Here is a 22,370-nt window from a genome sequence, read left to right on the forward strand (position 1 = left end):
AATTGTGCTTCTTTCTCTTTTTCCATAAGTACTTTGACAGAGCAATTATATATATTGTGTGGCAAGCTTGCTGGTCAAGGTGACTTTCAAAGGAATCTGGTTTATATGTAACCATTTAACTACAGTATGACTTAGTTGTGGGCTATTTCTAAAATGATTTGTGATATTTGTACTTCTGCCTAGAAGCATAAACCATGAATATAAGCACGTATATTAGATTTTTTTAGGATCCAATATATTAGTTAGAATTGATTTGGAAACACATTGCTCTATTTAGTATGTCTCTGTCAATATATATATTCCTTCAAAATTAGCAGAAGAAAAAAGATGTTTTGCTCCTTCCTGCTCTATCCTTTCCCCTTGGAAAGAATAAGAAAAACTAGCAAAACTCTACATTGGTTAACGTAACTTCCCAAAATAATCGTCTTTCCACTTGCAGCAGTGCTACTTTTTCCTCATCTTGTTTCAGGTGATGTTGTGGATATCTATCAGCGAGAGTTCCTAGCACTGAGAGACCGTTTGCATGCTGCAGAACAGGAAAGCCTCAAGCGGTCAAAGGAGCTGAATGTAGTCCTGGATGAAATAAAGAGAGCCATCTCTGAAAAGCAAGCCCTACGGGACATCAATCGGACGTGGAGCAGTTTATCTGGTAAATCTGGCTTTTAAAAAGATGAGCTGTAGAGAGGTCTGCCTCAGCCCAATGCCAAAGGCTGGAAGGTCTGGCAATTGGAATCCATCAAGCCTGTAAGCACCAGGAGTGGCTGGCCAGCAAAGAGCATTTGCTGTGCGGAGGTTTCGTAGGTCGCTGAATGTAATGATGAGGGCTTAAAGTTTATGAAAATGCATTGAATCATGATGCTCGCCATGTACAAAATGATGTGAAAATTATTTAAAATATTCTTAGTCCGCTGAAAACATATAGAGTCATTATGAGCATGCAAACTGATTTTGTAGAGCAGCGTCTCCCAATCTTTTCTATACCCTGCACTCCTAGAATGCTTCGGATATATTCTCGCACCCCTTACAAAAGTTCAAAATAACGGCAGTTAATTATGCATATTCACTATAATTTTGAAAACCCAAGTTTTTGCACCCCCTTGAATATCATCTTGCACCCCTAGGGGGTGCGGGCACCCCTCGTTGGGAACCCCTGTTGTAGAGGGAAGCTATCCCATTTAAGATCCCATCTCAATGTCCGTAGTTTTTTGCAACAGAATTATTCATACCTCTGCTGTCATAGCGTTAGGTTTGTATGAAGCTCCACAGTGCTGCCTGATTTCTATTTCAGCTGATGCTTTCCTGCTTTTGCATATCCTTTTTCTCAATAGCTTTAGCCAGCTGGTCTCTATAGAGAACTTGTGAAAACAATCCCCCTTTTGCACAGAGAAGTCTTGCCATTATGTACTTTAATAATAAATTGCTGTAGTAATAGTAATAGTAGTAGTAGTAATAATAATAATAAATAAAATAATAATAACAATAACAATAAATAATAATAATAATAATAATAATAATAATAATAATAATAATAATAATAATAATAATAATAATAATAATAATATCCCAGCAACTCTTGGGCAAATTACACATGGTTAAAAATCATTAAAAAACAACAATACACAAAAATACACAACAAAGGAACAAGATCGAAGAAACAAATCTAGATGGAACATTGGAACGAGGGGAAAGAAAGAAAGGGGCACCAGTTGGCCTTGCTAAAGGCCTAGGCAAAGAGCTACATCTTCTGGCCTTCGAAATACCAGTAGGGTTGAAGGTTATTCAAATCTCGAGGGAACCTCATTCCAGAGTACAGGTGTTGCTACTAAGAAGGCAGACTTCCATGGTCCTGATAATGGCACTCTTTAGTAAATGGGATCTGGATTGTGTGAACCAGCCAGGCAGATATTGTGGGAGACAGGCAGTCCCTTAATTAACTGGGCTATGTGCCATGTAGGGCTTTATAGGAAGCAACCAGCTCCTTGAACTGCATCCAGAAACAAGCTGGCAACCAGGGCCGCTCCCAAAGCAAAGCTGTTACATTGGCATAGAAGAGAGACTATATGGAGAGTATAGCCTCTGCTGCTGGAAAAGGCTGTGCCAAAATATTTAAAATGAAGGTTTATTAAGATATATAATTGCACTCAAAAGATGTACAATAGAACATTTTTCTCATTTGAATTGAAATGTAAGGTGCTTCTTTCTAAAACAAAATAGTGGCGTCACTTACGTTTGGATTTTAGATCCATACATACATGGATTCTTTTCCAATTAAGAATTTATTTTCATGGATACATTTGGATACAGGCGTCCCAAATTTAGAACATAACTTTGGGGATATGTAATGTTTTAGATTCAGTGTCCAAAACGTGCTATCAGTGAGGCCTGAGGCATTTTTTTTGGTGAACTAATCTAAACAGCTGTATAGCTCTAAATATTAAAGAAAATTAGGGTTCTGAGATTTGATAAACTGTTGCTATTACCTAGTTTGGGCAATGAAACGTCTGCAAGAAAACAACCAAGCTCAGAGAGCATCAAGGACACCCCCATTTCAACCCTGAGCTACAAATATTCTCCTTTATTGATTTGATAAATTTCTGTTTTCCTTCTCTCAAAACAGCCTGAGGAAAAGTGAAGCATGGCTGTTTAGGAGGTACTTCATGTTAAACGTAATGAAATTAGAGGATACAAATGAAAAAGATTGTACTATTTCACAAAATGGTTATCACAATCCACAGACTAGACAATGTATGAAATGGTTACATCCAGCAAAATGGGTTGAATATATCACCCAGGGGTTCCCCTGTTTTCCCCCAGATGAAACAAAACTAAAACTGTGGAATATCACTAACAAGAATGTGCTGCACCTCCCAACCATCTTCCATCATTTGCCGCATTTGTTGTCAAAGGAGAACAGCCTGCAGCCAGCAATTCACCTGGGACAAGGGCGCACTGGAGGTAAGTGGCTGCCAACTCTTCAGTCCAATGGTTATTCTTTCCTAATCCTAGCTGGAGTCCTACAACATGCTGTGCCGAAGTATGTTTGTTTGTGGTTTGAGGTGGGAGCTCTCAAACTGGGTCACACACCCCACAGGGATCAAGAGCAGTTTAGTCACAACGCATAAAGAGTTTTGCCTCAAAGATAGCAGTTGAGTGTGCACTTTTCCACATTGCTACATTTGTCTATCTACCACCTTTTCTTAGCAGAGGCAAAATGCTCCTTAAAATTACAATACTCGGCATACAACTGCAATTGAGCCCAAAATTTCTCTTGCTAAGTGAGACAGTTGTTAAGTGAGTTTTGTCCCATTTTACCTTTCTTGCAACAATTGTTAAGTGAATCACTGCAGTTGTTAAGTTAGTTACACACGGTATGTTAAGTGAATCTGGCTTCCCCATTGACTTAGCTTGTAGGAAGGTCGCAAAAGGCAGTCACATGACACCGGGACACTGCAACCATCATTAATGTGTCAGTTGTCAAGCATTTGAATATAAATCACGTGACCATGGGGATGCCACAACAGTAGTAATTATAAAAATGGTTGAGAGTCACTTTTTTCAGTGCCGTTGCAACTTTGAACGGTCACTAACTCACTGTTGTAAGTCAGTTGACTGTTGTAAGTCAAGGACTCCCTGTAATGCTACACCCTGTAAATGGTTATTTAAGTAACAGAAAGTCATTTTGTTCAGCTCCTCTTAGCAATCCCCAACAGTATTACTGATGCTAGTACATCCACAAACTTCAGATTTTCAGTAGATGCATATGTCTTCATGAACTTTGGCATTTTCATCTATATAGTCCCAGGCAATTATGCTTTATTTTACAGAGATGCTTTTAAAAAAAAAACCTATAGTTTACCGTGTCTGTGAACACAAACGATATCATTCAGATTGTGAATTGATTTAGTATTGTAGAATCAGTTATACATATTATGTCTTCATATATATGTAGAATTTGTTATGGCTATGCTAGAATCAGGATGCATTACACTGAAGCACAGATAGTTTCTTGATGATGCAAAGACAGGGTACATAGGAATGACATTACAGTCTCTTTATACCTGTGATTGGATATAGCAGACAAGGATTTCATTAAATATATTGCTCAACAGTGAGAAACTGGTGAAGCGGGCACAGCAGCACCTGCACTTTCTGCATCACATGAGAAAAGCTCATCTTCCTTCCCCTGTCCTGACCACTTTCTACAGGGGGACGATCGAGAGCATCCTGTCATACAACATCGCAGTCTGGTATGGAAGCATCACTGCTTCAGACAGGAAGGCAGTGCAGAGAGTGGTGAGGATGGCAGAAAAGATCATTGGCAGTTTCCTCCCCTCCATCCAGGACATAGCACAGAAGCGTTGCTTGAGCAGGGTCTGCAAGAGTGTCTGGTACACTACACATCCTCTTCACAACCTGTATTCCTTGTTACCTTCTGGGAGGAGGCTTTGTGGTATCTGTAGCAGAACATCCAGATTCAGCCATAGTTTCATTCCATACGGCATTAACCTTGTGAACTCTCAAGCTTCCTCCTTCTGTTATATATTCAAGATGGACAGTATTTAAAATTTATTTGTTATGTATATGTAGTGGTGTGGGTCTATACATATGTGTATATAGTATAGTTAGGTGTGTGTCATGTATGTGTTCAACTTTGAGAGTGGGCAACTAAATTTCATTTTTGATGTGTGCCGTTGTGCCCACAGTAAAAAAAATGTCAATAAAGGTTATCTTATCTTATCATTGCTTTGTGAGGTCATAAAGCAATTAAAGTATCACTGTGGGTCAAAATTACAGATTAGGTTTTAAAAGAAGAGGCAGCATTTCTGAACATAGTTTCTTTCAAGAGAGTTATTTTATTCTGCTTTTCCAAAGCTCTGTTCATCTCCCAGTTCTTTGTTCAATTTATCAGCATTCCTTGGGCTTCTAAATGTTTTATGGCTTAAGCTGACAATTTTAGTTTCCTAATTTGGCTCAATTTGACACTATCTACTGAGCCAGTGCTTTGTTTGGGACAATGTATTCAGATAAGGGCTTGGTTTCCTCAAATCTCCTATATGTACCATATTTACATCATAGGAAAATAAAATTGTCCTTAATTGCCTATTAATTAGAGGATTTAAAGATTAATAGTTGTGAATGGAAAGGCAGATAGATGCAGAGTTCCAAAAAGATGAAGATAAGTCTTTGCTTGAAAAGGACTGCTTGCCTAGTGAATTTGACCCTTTTTGTAATGTCTAAAGGTTGTTTGCCTTTTCTTCCCTTCCTTATCTAGGTATCTCTGCACCTTGCTTCATCCCTAACCAATCTTGTTCTCATCCTTCTCTTCCCTTCCCAGTGAGCTGCTGAATTCCTACCCAATGCTAAGTCAGGGTTTTTAAGTCAGGACGCTGCATTGTTAAGTAACTCGTAATTGCTTAGTTATTGCAGTCTAACAGAGCATAAATGAAAAATGCATCATAACAGTGATATTGCAGAGCGTAACGCTGAAACATAAAATTTAAGATTTTCTTCCTGAGTCTCTCTTCAGGTTTTTTTGTTTTTGTAAACACTGTCTTTAAAAAAAAGCAATTTTCCTTGCAACTGCTGTAATGACCGACACAGAATGTCCTTATTTATTTATTAGTTCATATCCAAGAATATAGGTCAACTGGCAGAACTGAGAACTGAACTCCGTTTGAAAGTGGTGTGCGAAAGTGTTAGCGAGATAATTTCACATCTGCTTTGTTTTGCTCCTTTACAGTATCAGTAGTCATGGGAATCCCCAGTGTCAAAAGGGAGGTCCATTCATATTTGACAGATACCCTGAACTCCTTGATCTCCGAGCTCAACCAGCAGGAGAAGGAAGATTCTGTCATTGTCGTCATGATTGCTGAGGTAACTCAAGTCATCCTTTTGCTTCTGAATCTGCCTTTCATAGCGCTATATCCCTGTCTTGTGTGTTTGACAGAAACCTGGTACTGAATTGGGAAGGCACAGCTAGTCATAAAGTACCAGGATGATTTTCACATGGGTATGAGAGACCTTTTCCTTTGGCACAGAGAGAGACGCTGCTGTCCGACAAGGATCATTGGCCATATCCTGTCAATGGATCCCAGTGGGCTATTTCAAATGTGAAACAATGCTTGGGCGTATTCAGCTGCAGAGGGTCAATATGTTAGCAGAAGGCTGTTTGCTGCCTTACCAACAGTTGTATATGCCCTTTTAATTTCAGTTGTACTGAGTTGGTTGATGTCTGTTCTTAGAGAGTTAGAGGGAATTGTTTACTGAAATGCTATCTCCAAAAGAGCCATGGTGATATTCTCTCAGGATTTGTTGCAGAAATAATAAGATAATAATAGAACTGAGAACTGAGCTGAAACAGAGGCATGTGCTTTTTCCAAATGAATGCCTTTAATCAAAACAGATTTTGAACTCTAGAATTAGCATGACCATAACACATTAATAAACAATGGCTATAGTTTATCTTACAATTTATACGTGTGTGTATATGCATGTTTTCGTACTGTGTTCCCACTGTGGTTATTTATCCCCGGTTTGAAATACAGTTGTTTTCTTTTCAAAAACCCTTAAAGCAACAGAACCTCCTGCATCCTGCTATTGTACAGAGAAAAACTAGCTTTAATGTTCTTTTTCAGTTTTCATTTCCTTACATTTTTGATTAGCAGGTGTTTGTCATGTTTTAATATTTTGCCCCGCACAATTAAGGAAAAAAGTGATCTCTGTTCAGAAAGCAAAAAATATTCTTATTCTTTAACCTATAATGTGGACAATAAATTCAAGCATACAGAGAAGGTCCAGGAATTAACTGTTGTGGCTCAATTAGCTAGTAGTAGCAATAGGGACACTGGACTTTGAGTGGACTTGTGTTAGCCCAAGTGAACTCACTGGCACAGCCATTTTGATTTTGCCAGCCTTACTCCCAACATGTGTATATCAGGGACTCAACAGAGGCATTGGCTTAAGAGCATTCAATGAAAGCCAGCTGGTTGACTTTGGGCCAATCACTTTCTCTCAGCCCAATCCACCTTACAGGATTGTTGTTGTGGGGAAAATAGGTCAAGGAAGAAATATTATGTGTGTTTGCCACTTTGAGTTACTTCTAAAGTAATAAAGGTGGGATAAAAATCAAATAAATAAATTCGTACTACTACTGAACTGTGATAATCACTGAACAACTGCAATAGCTTGTAGGAGTCAGCTCCTCTCCACAGGTCTGTCACAAAAACACCCAAATCTTAAGTACATACCTTTTCTCTTGTTAACTGGTAAGTAGAATTTCAGTGCAGGAGATACAGTACTTTCTCATAACTTTGGCAAATCTTTTATCATAAGAGAAGAGAAAGGGAATTGGGAGAAAAAGTAACTATAGTTTTAGTTCATTGATATTTTAGATTATACAAATAACAATGTAAACTTTACCATTAGCAAAAAGCCTTACTGTAATGGTATGTGGGATTGACCTTGGGAAATAGGGAGAAGAGAAGTAGCCAGGGGAATAGTCAGATAAAAGCCATCTTAGCCTACAGCAGGAATGGGGAGGGGCCAAGCAGCTCGGAAGGGACTCTCCATAGGCTATAAAGAGGACATGGGAGAAATGTACTTTCAGCCAGGCATGATTGTCTTGATGCAACTGTACAATTAAGAGGAATTAGCTGATTTGGCCATGCTTCCTGTCTCGTCTACTTCGCAAGGTTGACATCTACTTGAGGATTCTCATCCTCAATCCCTTGAGGATTCTCATCCATGGAATCCTTCCCAAGCCCTGTCTAATAATAGCCTGCAAATGATAACTTTCTGACTGTGCCTGCTCTTCTGCCTTGATACAGTTTGGTCTAGTGATTAAAGCACCAGGCTAGAAATCAGGAGATTGTGAGTTCTAGTCCTGCCTTAGGCATGAAAGCCTGCTGTGTGACCTTGGGCCAGTCACTGTCTCCCAGTCCACAATCTGAGCCTCTGGTGACAAACTGGTCAGTGAATTTCTGTCGCAACCAATGGATCAACATCCGGTTGATCTAGAAAAAAGCAGGCCCTGTGCTTGCAGCAAAATGCTAGGAAGGGGGGAAAATTAGAAACTCTTTGGCTGCTTGCATTAACGTCATCAAAACTACATGGCTCTGGGAACAATATTAACTCAATGATATAATAAAACATTGAGTCTGCTAGTGAAAGCAGGATAATGAGCCTCAACTGCTGCTGCCTGTCCCATTTTTCTCCCTTAGTTTGATATTTTATTTTGAGAATTTAATTTTGAGTGCTGCTGACGTGCCAAAGATACTGTGTTTGTTTTCAGCCCCAGATCCTGAATGCTTAAGCATCTGGGAAGAATAAACTGCAGCAGGTTTTCTGCAGTTTTGGAGTCCAGTATTTGTTTGCTGTTAGTTACAAGTCAGCTCCTACCTCTCTGTCTACAAGGGACTTTGCCATAAAGGGGTTCCAGTTAAGGCCATGTTGCACTGTTGCTCATGTTCTCTTCGAGCTCTCTGGCCCAGGCTGAGGAGTAATTTATTTTAATTGGGGTTTTAATTGCACAGGGTTAAGTTTAATCTTTTTAAAATTGGTTTTAACTTTTGTATTGTTGGTTTTTAATTCCCTGTAAACCGCTCTGAGTCCTCAGGGAAAGGGCGGTATATAAATGTAATAAAATAAATAAATAAATAAATAAATGTTTGAAAAATTAATGGAATGTAAGGAAATTAAGGAAGCCAAGAAAGCAAACAAATGGATCATCAAACGAATCAATACAAATTCTCACTCGAGGCATAAATAAATGCCCAAGCTCAAATTATCTTACTTTGGATACATTATGTGAAGCCTTAATGCTCTGGAGAAGGCTCTAATGCTAGGAGAGGTGGATGGAAAGGTGAGACAGCAGATAGCAGCTAGGTGGCGATGAGTGCATTGTTGAAAATGCTGAAGGAGCAAGTTGGGGATAGATCATCATAGAGAATATAGTCATTAAAACTCAACAACAATGTGATGGCTTGTAATCATCATCATACCATGTAGGGGTTTATAGGTGATAATGGGTACCAAGATTTCATAATCTGTCGCTTAATATTAAACACCCTAAATATACAGTATGAATTGGTATTGTATTGAGAAACCACTTTGCATCAGCTTCCCCCAAAGTGGTGGTATTCATCTGTATTGGAATACAGTGCTCAGTTTGCTGGGAATGATAGGGTTTGTAAGTTCAACTTGTCCAGAAGATATATTGGGGTGGTTGCCTTTTATATTAATGAAATTGAAATATGTGTATATTGTTGTCTAATGCTTTTGTTAATTACTACAATTGGTGATATGTTTGACTACACAGCTTTGTTTACATAGTAGCCTAGCAAACATTTACATTCTTCCTTTACTGGATTTAAAATGAAATATACAAAGCAGCACTTCCAAAGAAATTTTGGCTTAGCAGAACTGATTATTTTAGATATAATATCAATACATCAGTGACTTCTTAACCTGTGTCTGTTTATTGTCTTTTGTTATTGAAATTTTTCTTACAGACAGATCCACAATATACCACAGGAGTTGCAGAAAACATCAAAAGCTTGTAAGTATTCTTCTGCAATTTTGTTGTACTGTATGAGATTTTTTCTTTCTTTGATAGAAAATGTTTCAATATTGTAAATTGTGTTATTGGTCTATTTTAGTAATTTGGACTGAATTGCCTGACTTTTTCCTGGTCTGTTTAAAACGAGTTGCTAGTCTTCCTCAGCCATGGAACAATCCAGTTATCTTTCCCCTGCTGCCCCATTACTTTTTGTCAGGAAACATTATTAGAAAAAGTAAGATGTCTTTTTATGCTGGTTATAAGCTATATAACAAGTACTGCTAACTTAGATTTACATGAGCCTGAGGCAAACTATCCTTTTATATGCATCCCAGCATGAAAAGGATTTGGTAGTCAGCAGTCCTGAACTCAAACTGAATTAATATTTACCGTAAGTTTCACTTCCATTCTGTTTGACATCATTATCTCCTCCCTGATGCCATATCCTCTATTAGATCACTTCTTTTTTTCTTGTGTTCCTATCAGGTCTGCATCTCTGGTTTCTCCTGAGTTCCATGTTGATTTAACAGTTAATTTCTATCTTGGTGTATTTTTTCCAGTGTCAAAAGTTTCTTCATCTGACCTGGTCTTTTAAAAATGATTTGGAAGGAGACACTGGTGGATTATTTTTAATTATTAGCAGAGTTGGAAAGGATGATGGGGAGGAGTTGGAAACTGCAGACTCCAGAGGACAGGAAGATTAGAAGATAATGGTAATGGAAGAGTCCCTGACTTCATTACTACTACTCCATTCTGCAAGTTGCCTATTAATAGCATTAGCTAAGATGAGAACTTGAGGAGGATAGTGGAGAGAGTTGAGCCGACCTAGCTACAGTTCTCCATTGTACAGAGATGTGGTGGTCAGAAATGTAATAACTGAGATGGGAGCATTGTGGTTTTTAATACAGAAGAGTACACCACTTGTGTTTAGCAGCATGATGCCTGACTGTTCTCTCTGTTCTTTTTGCTTTTTGGCACAGCATAACCAAGAAAATGGAAGAGCAGGTGACAGTTGTGGCTAGGAGGGCTGTTGCACAATTTCATATTTGTGCAACAGTTGTGCCTGTTCAGATAGGGGGAATCACTCATGGTCACTCATGCCCTCATCACCTCCCTGTTAGATTACTGCAGTGTACTGTATATGGGATTGCTCTTGAAGAATATCCAGAAATTCAGCTGATGCAAAATGTAGCAGTATAAGCAGTTGCATGTGTTCCTGGTAGAACACATGTTATACATTTCTTTTTCATGAGCTGCATTGGTTAGCAGTTTGTTTCTGGGTCCAATTCAAGATGCTTGTGTTGACTTTTAAAGCCCTTCATGTCATGGGACTGGGTTATTTGGCAGACTGCCTCTTCCTGATTTTATCTGCCTGTCCTACCAGATCTATCAGGGAGGTCATGTTATGGGGTTTGTCACCTAGGGACCTATATTTGGTGGGTCCAAGATAGCAGGCCTTTTCTTCTGTGGCATCCATGCTGTGGAAACTTCTCCCTGAGATGAGGTTGGCCATGTCACTGTTGACCTTCCAGAGGTCCCTCAAGACCTAGTTATGCCAACAGGCCTGAGGACCCCATTGGATAGATGAAGTGGCTCTGCTATTTTTAATGTATCTTGTCTATTGGTATCTATTTTAATTTGATTTTTACTTTTTAATGTATTTATTAACTGATTTAGCTCTATTGTACACCACCCAGGTTTGCCATTTGCAAGATGGGTGGCCATATAAATTGGTTTAATAAACAAAACATAGGATTTATATGCAATAGACACTAATGGATGTGATGGTCTAAGGAAGTAACTCTTGAGTTGTTGTTGTTGTTGTTAGTTGCGAAGTCGTGTCCGACCCATTGCAACCCCATGGACCACGTTCCTCCAGGCCTTCCTGTCCTCTACCATCTTCTGGAGTCCATTTAGGCTCACTTACTCTCTTGAGTACTTTTGGTTAATACTAAAAATGACCTTGAGTTACTTGAATCCTGATAACTTCATGTATACAATTTATTTGGTAACAGTAAAAGAATAGTTTTATTTTTCCCTCTTTAAGGATGCTTTGCTTGATCCTAGTCTAATGTGTAACCATGTTATTCCTGATAGTCTCCTATTCATTATTAACAAGAACCAAAACTGCTTAGCTTTCAAAACCAAATAATATTGGGGTGGTGCTACTACCTACTGAGATCAAGTGCCTCAAACTTTTCCTTTGATTAACTTACCAATTTGCTTTTTCTCCTCCCTGTAAAATTGCTTGCTTTATCTTCTTTAAATTTAATAGGCTGAAGTGTGCTGGAAGGGGAAACACAAGTCTTAGATGACACAAAGAGGAAAAAGAAATTGCTGTGTAGCAAGAAAACAATATTAGCAATAAGAAGTCACAGATCAAATATTGCAGGAAGAAAATTAATTTAAAGGAGCACAAGAATATCAGCAGGAAATAGGAGGGCTGTAGTTTTTAATTAGGCTAAATGTAGACAGCCTATTCTTTGTCTCTCAGCAATAGCACTCATTTGTCAAATTAGATATTTAAGACATTTAAAAAGTCACAGACCCCTTGAGAGTTCAAGGGTTTATTATTATATTGATGTGATTCTATGCACTTACCTGAACCACGATTTCTTCTTAATGGCCTTTTAACTGATCCTTAACTGATCCATCTAGTTAAAAAAATACTGGTTATATAGTAGTTTTTTCTTCTGAAAGGAAAAACTTCAAAATCCTTGAATGTGTTTTAAAGTAAAAATCACTTTGAAAATACATCACCATATTGGATCTTCTATTTCTTAGAAGCACATCAAATATTTGTATTAGGATATCCTTTCATGGAAGAGGTACCATGGTACTTTTTCTTGATTTCATTGAATAATTCAATGATTCTTATGTATTTTATCTGCGGCTGAATAATTCAATGAAATCATTGAATTATCCAGCCAGAGATAAAGTACATAAGAATAATTTCCATAAGAAATTATTGGGCTTGTATATTTAGTAATTCAAAACAGAAACAATTCATTAATAGAAATATAATTTTTCTAGATTACTTTGGGCAAAATTAAATATAGCTAACTCTAAATTGATACAGTACAAAGGACAATTGTATATTATTGATATATTTGGTTTTGCCTGCCATTTTTATTGAAATGTGATATTCTCTCATTAATAAATGTCCATATTTGATATCCTTGGGACACTACATATTTATGAAAACTTAAAGAGCAACAGTTGTTTAGATATTCCTTCTGCCATTACTGTCCTTTTCCAACCAATGTGACAGAGGTGCAAAATTCCTGTGTTATGGTAGGATATTTTTTAATTAAAAAGGTATCTCCATACTTTGGGATCCAAAAGATTTTTTTTATCAAGTTTAGATCTGTTTCCTTAAGTATACTTATCAATAGCTCTATTCACCTCCCAGGTTAACATGTGCATGTTAGAGATGGTGCTCAAGTTTGAACACAAATGCAAAAAAGTGGGATTTGTGTCACGATGTCACCATGCATATACCATCATTTTAATATAATTTTAGTTTGCGGCAAGGACCTATGATTTTAGACTTGTTCTTCAAACTGATGAGTTAGAAACTATTACTGGATGGTAATCTAATCTGAGCAGGATATTATTGCTGCCTATCACTAATATCCTTTTGTATGTTGGCAAAATATTAAGATGAAGGTTTTCAAATACATGTTTGGGTTTATAGGTGGGTACAAAGTCAAAGACTGAAGACTACCTTTAGGCTACCAGACAGTAAGTAGGGAATGGCTATACAGTGAGGTAAGGAAGAAAAGGGCCTTAATAGACAAAATAAAGAGGAAATGCACCTAAATATTTAGCCTGGTCTCTGTGAATCTGGTTGGAGTTAAATTTTAATTATCCCCTAGTTGAGAAACACATAAAAAGGTGGGAATTGCAGTATAACAGAGTTGGAGTACACAAAGTTGGTTTCTCAGTCTGATTTAGTTGAGGAAAAGAAAGGAATTGAATGCTGTCTTAGATAAGAACATTGTGATAAAAACCTTTTGAGCTTTTCCAGAAAAACATATTTAGTAAGGTTAAGCTCACCACCAGCTTTCCTTTTGAGTGGGTATTCAGGAAGAAAAAAATAGCAGTGTATATGTATAAAAGATTAATCAGAGTTGTCATAGTGTTGAATGACTATGCTTTCTTTACCTTGTTTTTAACCTTTCTCTATACTGTAAATCATGTGTTTTCTCCTTGCATTTACTTAGTAAAGATTTAACACAGTGAATAAGCTATTAAGTGATGACCTAATCTTACAATTCAATTCCTTGTATAATAATCAGGGTGTTGGACTAGGAGACCTCAAAGGTCCCTTCCAAGTCTATTATTGTTATTGTTATTGTAAATAATGATTATTGATCAGGGCAATAGGTATGTAATCTACAGATTATCTTTAAAAATAATTCTGGAGCAGCTTCAGAAACAACAAGCTTTCAAACCAACCAGTAAGCAAAGAGACATGAATATGACTGAAAAATCTAACATCTGCTTCCATCTGGCTTGATAAATTTCAGCAGCTAAAAATTGAAGGTCAATGGATCAAGAAAGCTACAGTTGAGAAAAGCAAGCAGGAAGGGCTTTTTTTAAAAGGACATAAATATCATTATTTATATTTTTTCAGCTTAAAATAGGACTTCAAAGCTTAACATCTCCTATAGCGCCATTATTCAAAGTTGTTAATATTGCTTGGAGATATGTCTTAGGATTTAGGCTATTAATCATCACCATAGTTAAATTCTATTTTTCTTTTTACAGAAAATGACAGTTGTTTCCTTACTTCTCTCTCAGATTTCCCAGTGAAATACATTCTGGTCTTTTAGAGGTTATTTCCCCTTCTCCACACTTCTACCCAGATTTCTCCAGGCTGCGAGAATCTTTCGGTGACCCTAAAGAAAGAGTCAGGTAATTGCTAGGCAATTTGATTTAAAATTATATGGTAGGGTAGCAAGGCTTGTTATATTTTATTACATGGCTTTGTAATGGGTATTTAAACTTATTTAGAAGAAAGCATATGGCATTCAGAAGAAGTGTAATAAATAGTCATTGGGTGCTTGCTGGTATGTATGTTTCCTCCATTAAATGCACCCAAATTAATTATTCTAATGTTATATGAGTATTTGTTTCTGTGATTTTATGTAACTCTAGTGGAACATATAATATGGTCAAATTGCATTTGGTGTTATGAATGCAACTGGATTTGCTTGACAAGTTTTGGAACTACATTATACTTGTTGTAGAGGAGCAGATGATTAAGTTCAGCATAGTAGAGAGATTTAACTTTGCTCCTATCACAATCCCACAGTTGATGCTATATATGTCCATAGTGGGGGTGGGGGGAAGCTTCCATTGGTAGCAATGGGAATGTCAGCTGAAATCTGAAATAATGTTATAACTCTGGGCTTACAACAAAACTAGAATTCTTCATATTTGACTAAAATCTTGTGGATGATTATCTTCTGCCAGGTGTAGCTGATACCTACCCAGAAAATACCTGTGGCCTCCCAACAAAATAACAGTAATTTGTTTTGTGTGCTGTTGTAGGTGGAGAACTAAACAGAATTTGGATTACTGCTTTTTAATGATGTATGCACAATCTAAAGGCATATATTATGTTCAGGTAAGTTCTACGATGCTCAAAGGATACATTTCATATTCAATCTGCTTTTTTCTCAACTAAGAAACATTGTACCTCAAATCCAGAATAGGCAACCTAGATTCGGCCATTTTTTAAAAAACTGTAGTTCCCCTCAATTCAAAACAAATAGCAAGGGATTGTGGGAGATTAATCCAAAAGCTCTGGAAGGCAATATTTGCTCAACATCTTGGATAAAAGCCCATTCCGTGGAGCAAGGGTTATTGTATGTTGTAGCGCAGGGGTATCAAACTTGCAACGTCACGTGACATGTTGCAACGTATCATGACTTTTTTTCCATTGCCAGCAATGGGTGGGTGCAGTTTCGGCATGACGCATTCAGCCTGCGGGCCGGCAGTTTGACACCCCTGTTGTAGTGTAAAAGAGAAAAAAGCAGCTGTAAAGTGTAATGAGCAACACTTTGGGGAATTCACGCTTTCCAAACTCTTCAGCATCTATATGAATAATTGTTGGTGAGCAGGGTGAGAATTATTGGAGGCACACACAGACTCCTCTTCCTCCTTGCATCAGGAACACTGGAAAAAGGTCATTTTTGCACTGCTGCTAATAGTAGCAGAGGAACTGGTTTTGACAGGGATCTTTTTGTGGAGGAAATGAAAGTCTTTTCTGATAATACTTCTCAGAGTAATTATGCAGTAGAAAGTCTTAAGCTCCTTGATTGTACCTCTGATCAATATTTCTGCTTTCCTGCTGCTAATAGTGGAAAATTTCATTTTCTAGCCTCTGCCTCTGAACTAGAGCATGGGGTACCAGTGAGATGGTGGATCCTCACTGTGGCTCTAAGAACACTTTCAGTTTGCAGATTAGTTATGTGCTATTAATAGTTCCTTTATTTTATTTGCCCCTAGTAGATATTACTGTAGGCCTGATAATTTTGATTTCAGCTTCCTCGGGAACATCTGGAGCTTTCCTTGCCATTCTGGCTTCAATTGGCCCCATGAAATTTACTTGCTGTAATATAAGTTTGCCCTTTTTTAAGCTTTGAATGTAGAACAGCAGAATGAAATATTCTGTTTGGAAACCAAGCATATCAGCACTGATACTATGGGAATTAATTTAAGAAGTTTTTAGGTACAGTCAAGAAGTTTTAAGTATGTGGTAGATATGTATAGGATACATCAACTGTATGTTGATGTATCTAGTATCACATACACAAACCCAAATGCTCATATATTTATTTATTTATTTATTTATTTATTTATTTATTTTTATTACATTTATATCCCGCCCTTCTCCGAAGACTCAGGGCGGCTTACAAGCTTAGCAGTAGCCTTCATTCTATGTATATGCCTGCTGATTAGGGCTTTCACCCCCACCCCCAAGTGGCATATATAGATGAAGGCATGAGGGTCTTCTCCATTCTGTCACATACAGGTCGTGCTGTGGCAAGGTTTTCATTCAATTTTAAAATAATATTGACTATTATTAGGATTGAACCTATACAAGGTAAAATATTCCTCTTTCTGATGGGCACAACTTGTTGACTAAAGAGAAGAATAAAAGGATGTGCTTTTCTACCAAGGTCGCTTCCAGCATGTTATCAGAAATAGAAAATATAGAAAAATACTGACGTTATATTTTGAAGAGGCACATTACTAGAACGTTTGTATAAATAATGTTAAAATACTGAATTTAAAATATTTAGGAATTACGAAACTTCGTTGCTTGCCTTCCATACTTTTATTTTTATAAATAACCTGTATAAAATCTAAGCTTAGCGGAAAAATGGAAACTTACATTTGAAGGAGTGACCTAGCAAAGGAGTAACATATCTATTACAACTAGGATATGCTCATGATATCAGCCTTCACTACAGAAGCATGTGGGCATTAATCATGACAGCTGTAACCATAAAGCCGGCATAAATAAACATAAAGAACAAAGAGGCTCAACCATTAGGAGAACAGCCAAAAACTGAGAACAAGTACCTGATAAGCACAGAAGCAAGGAGGCACTGAACCGAAATAGTGAGATATTAAAGGGTATTAATACAAACAAAGCAGAATCATAAAGCTGTGGCAATTTGATGTGCAACAGTATTCATTGATAAGGAGAGATCAGAGTCAGACAAGCAAATAAACAGTGTTGCTCATCAGAAAGTCAAGGCTAGGGCTCCTTCACAATAATGCCCTGCTGGTTGTGAAATTTTTTATTTTATTTTATTTTTTATTTTAATCCCATTTATATCCCGCCCTTCTCCGAAGACTCTGGGCGGCTTACAATCTAAAGCACAAACCAATGTGCTTAGCAGTAGCCTTCATTCTATGTATATGCCTGCTTATTAGGGCTTTCACACACACCCCAAGCGGCATTATTACAAAGTCAGCTTAATTGCCCCCAACAATCTGGGTCCTCATTTTACCTACCTCGGAAGGATGGAAGGCTGAGTCAACCTTGATCCTGGTGGGACTCGAACCTGCACTAATTGCAGGCAGCTGGTGTTACTTAAGGAGGCATCAGCCCACTGCTCCACCAAGGCTCTTGGTGTCAGTTTGTTGTTAGTGATGCCAAAATATACAATGTTTTCAGATAATAGTTTTTTTTTTTAAAAAAATCAGTGATTACAAATAAGTGTCCTGTTTGATCAAATCGTATTGGGATTTTACAACACTTGAGCTATTTTCCTTTGCTTGAAAATAAAAAGCTATTGGAAATTCGGGGTCTTCTTGTCCTTAATAAGAGCCCATCGTTAGCTTTTCTGTCTCCACTTTTAGAGAGCTTTTTTCCAGTGGCATACAAGTTCTCAGTTTAAGACCTGTCTCTTATGCAGCTGTACGTTTCCCTCTCTTATGCAGCTAGAAGATGATATTGTAGCCAAGCCAAACTATCTCAGCACAATGAAGAACTTTGCTTTGCAGCAACCTTCTGAAGAATGGATGATCTTGGAGTTTTCCCAGCTTGGTTTTATTGGTAAACTCATTTTCTATGCCTGGCTGTAGCTTAAGGTGTTGTTTGGGGTTAACGCAAGACGGGTGTTGCTCCTGTGATACTGGAAAAAGTATTTCTCTAGCTCAACTTAAGAAGGCAAGAAAAGACCATGAATGCTTTCAATTGTGTGTCTTTGGCATAAAAATTATTATTATTATTAATTTTATTTGTATACCGCCCTTCTCCCGAAGGACTCAGGGCGGTGAACAATACAGAAATACAGAAATACAGAGTAGCATCTACTACACTGGTTCTTTCTCAGAACCTATAGAACTATAGTAAGACTAACCATCTCTAGTTTGCCTTTGCTTTTTATGTGTGACAAATCTTTCATTGATGTGATTTATTAAATATTGTAGGCAAAGCTTCCTAGGAGGGTTTAGTTAACAGCAGGAATGAACAAAGTGTTCTTATAAATAAATACTTGTTAGTGGAGATATGAAGAAAGAGATTTAAACTTACCCTGAATCTTCAGCTTTTATGGGTGAATCAAACTGGTAGTCTTTGTTTCCCCTCTTTGTTAGTTATGATATTGGTATTGTGCAACTGAATAAGGAAATAATCTTGATCCTTATGAAACAATTTTATACGCAGAATTGCCTCATTCTGAAAAGAAGCATTACTGCAGATACAGCTCAAAGGCCAATTATTTGGATTTATTTGGCCACCAATGCCTCGCCTAATCTTAATCAAAACTGAATTATATCTCATACAAAAATGCCTATATTCTGGAAAAATTGCATATAAAACTGTAAATTCAAAAACGTGCAAAAGTAACTTCTGGAAGACAGCTTCACTGCATATAGAGTTTTTACTACTACTACTACTACTACTACTACTACTACTACTATTATTGATAATAATGATAATAATAGAGTTAGAAGGGACCTTGGAGGTCATCTAGTCCAACCCCCTGCTAAGGCAGGAAACCTTATACCATTTCAGACAAATGGTTGTCCAGTCTCTTCCTAAAAACTTCCAGTGTTGGAGTATTCACAACTTTTGGAGGCAGGTTGTTCCACTGATTAATTGTTCTAATTCCATTTCTTGTAGCAAATATTTTCTATTTTCTGTAAAATCCTTATTGCCAGGAATTGCAGAACCTGACCTACTGTGAGGCAGGAAAAGAACTGACACATGTAATAAAACGTAGGACTGTTCCCCCACCATTTCCTGACCTGAAAACCACTCTGCATGAGAATAAATGCCGTTGCAAGTCTTTCCTGGTTAGAGCATTTTAGAAAGGTTTCAGAACTGAATCCTAACTCTCTTCACATGATCAAGTTAGATGCAGTATATATTCTTGTCTTTCAAGAATTCCTAGAGTACGGAAGATGTTTTTTTATCTCTTGTTGATCCCGAGTATAGTTTTATTAAATGTTAAGTCATGCCAGTCTTATGACTATAGTTTTCTCTTTTTTATCCAAAAATTATTTCAGGAAAGATGTTCAAGTCCTTGGATCTCAGTCTGATTGTGGAATTCATACTTATGTTCTACAAGGATAAACCCATCGATTGGCTTCTTGATCACATCCTCTGGGTAAAAGTTTGCAACCCAGAGAAAGATGCAGTAAGTTAGTCCTCTATTAAAAGGAATGGTTTCTTTTTCTTTTTTATGCAAAAATGTTTGTTCATTAAATGTTGTTAAATTCTGCCTGGCGTTATGCAGTAAATATTTTTTAAAAATGTGTACTGAACCTTTTTGTTATTCCATATTGTTATTTTTATTATTTTACAGAAGTAAAAAAAGATTGTCTCCATCCTTTGTTTTAGTTGAAGGGAGAGTAATTCCAAAACAGTGGGCCACTGATCCAGTCCTAGAGATATTGTCTTCTTGTGGGAAACTGCTCAGAGTATTTTTTTTAAAAAATAGCCTTTTCTGTAGTTATAAAGTGAATAATCTAGCAGAGAACTTTGCTATATTTGTTAAAACTTTGTTACAATATCATGGATATTCTACTACAGTTTTGATAGGTTTTAATAATAATTACTAGAGCTCTACAACATGCAATCCCAGGAAAAGATGCAGCTGCTTTAAGTAGTTGCTGACAGTGCTAAATTTGAGCCCCTCTGAGCTCCAAAATACCTTTTGGGATTGAATCCAGAGGGCTACACAGCCCAGAAAACTAAATTAAAAATATTTCTCTGCCTACTTGCCTTTTTATTTATTTAAAATATGGGTTTGGTCTTTCTATGAAAAAGATTGCAAAATGGATTTACAATATATCCAAACAATGAAACAGATTCAAAAACAAAATAAGTAACAAAATAAACTGTAAAAAATTATAGAAAAAAGCAGCAATAAAAACTTTAACATATCAAGTATTAAAAGTCCTGGGAAAATAAATATGGTTATGAGACATCAAAAACAACAATAACATTGACACTTGGGCTTTGCTTTGTAAGTCATTCAGTGAAAAAATCAACTCCTAGGACCTCAGCACATTTAACTTATACCATTTATCCTATTACAATAGCAAATGCATCTTTCCTTGTGAAAAATAATAATATTTGCCCTCTCTGAATAATTATATTCCATCTAAAGCAATCTTTACCATAACAAGGCTTTTTTCCTTGCCTAAATTGTCCATAAACTACCTACTGTTTTGTTGAGTGGACATCGGATTGAAAGAATATTGAACAGGATGAAGGCAAATGAGTATTTGAAGTGATTAAAAGCTATACTGACTATTACAGATTTTAAAGGGACATTGCTAATTCTAGAGACTAATATACAGAAGTTGGGCAATATGTGTACAGTAAGTATACTTTGGGAAACAAGATTTGAATTAATCCCTCATTCAACAGAGTCTGTGTTGGTGACCTTGCAAGCAATGCAAATTCTTGAGGGGACTAGCATGGGCTGATCATTAATATATGCTTGTATTGTTTCGCTAAATGCTGTCTTTCAATTCTTCAAGAGTTACGAATCATTTGTGCCCAGTTGTAGAACCTGTCATTTCCTAGAAAACGAAATGCATACATTCTTTTAATTTAGTCACACTTGGAATTTAATACTAGAATTGGATTAGTTTAGATAAGATCCAAATTTGCTGGATCAGCCCAAAGGCCTAAATGGTTCAGCATTCTGGATTACGTAATAGGTTATTGCATCTGGGATGCTCATAAGCCTGAACTGGAGAGCAATAATCCCCTCCCACTGTAGTTTCCTACCACCCATTATGCAAAGCACACTGCCTATGATTCAAGAGGTAGTAAGCAGCTGTCAATATTCAATATTCCTTCCTATTAACTTGCCCAGCCTCATTCTAAAATGAATCAGATTCTCCAATATTGCAAAGACTTCTGGTAGTAAACATCATGATTTAAATATTTGCTGCCTGAAAAAAGTATCTGTTTCTTTTGATCCTGAATTTCTATGAAGTTAATTTCAGTTATGGCTGTTTGTAGGTTAGTAGCGGATATCATGATATAATTGCATCAACAACATAATGACACAGGCAACAGCATTGACTGTTACCGATGGTTTCAAGGGATGACTTTGAGTATAATACTGGAAAGAGGGAAAAGATTCTGTCTTGTGTTATCTGTGTTATGCATAGTTTTATACCTTGGATGTCTCTTCTATTATCTGGCTTTGTTCCAGGCTGAAGAGCTCAGTTGCTGTCATTTTTCCTTGTGGAGGGGGTGGAATGGGGCTGCTTCAACCCAATAATCATTTTGATTGCCTATTTTGTACATTTTTTTCCTTTCCTGTAATTATTTTCATATTTTTTATCTTTTCTTCTACAACATACTTTTCCAGTAAATAACCTGTTGTGTAGTGAGTTTTTCGCGCGTACATAACATAACCTTTTCTTAATCTTTTTAGGTGTAGTGAGTAGAACAATTAACATGTATGATCTTGCTATCAGTTTGTATGAGGGCCTTATATTGACAGTTCTATTTTCAATTCTTTCCCTAATGACTAAAAGCCTTGTGTTTTGCTAAGTGCCAGAGATGAGATGTTGCTACATGCTTTTTCTCAGTTACAAAGCCTTGAAAATAGATAGTATTTCAGTGTCATGATATATCCAAGCTCACATATTTTTCTACCCAGTTGTTTTCTTTTATGAAACTTTCCAAGGGCTTCTAAGATTGTCTAAACCATTGTCTATTTAAATATATAATCTACTTCCAACATGGATTTCCAGCTCTCCTTATGTTTATATGAGTAGTTTCTCACACCAATCTTCTGTATTCAGATTTTTCTCT

At 37.0% G+C, this 22,370-nt stretch overlaps 1 protein-coding gene across 1 annotated transcript in view; it reads left to right on the plus strand.

Annotated features, from left to right (window-relative positions):
• MGAT4B (alpha-1,3-mannosyl-glycoprotein 4-beta-N-acetylglucosaminyltransferase B) overlaps positions 1-22,370 on the plus strand; it is a 112,755-nt gene that overhangs the window by 62,975 nt on the left and 27,410 nt on the right. Inside the window, exons 2-9 of the mRNA XM_083350899.1 lie at positions 470-649; positions 2,815-2,955; positions 5,741-5,874; positions 9,510-9,556; positions 14,363-14,476; positions 15,116-15,191; positions 18,023-18,137; positions 19,595-19,725. Of these exons, the coding sequence (XP_083207025.1) occupies positions 470-649; positions 2,815-2,955; positions 5,741-5,874; positions 9,510-9,556; positions 14,363-14,476; positions 15,116-15,191; positions 18,023-18,137; positions 19,595-19,725 (938 nt within the window). The remainder of the gene's footprint in view (positions 1-469; positions 650-2,814; positions 2,956-5,740; positions 5,875-9,509; positions 9,557-14,362; positions 14,477-15,115; positions 15,192-18,022; positions 18,138-19,594; positions 19,726-22,370) is intronic.

This window comes from Vipera ursinii (genome assembly GCF_947247035.1).
Source record: "Vipera ursinii genome assembly, chromosome: 2".
NCBI classification, from domain to species: domain Eukaryota; kingdom Metazoa; phylum Chordata; class Lepidosauria; order Squamata; family Viperidae; genus Vipera; species Vipera ursinii.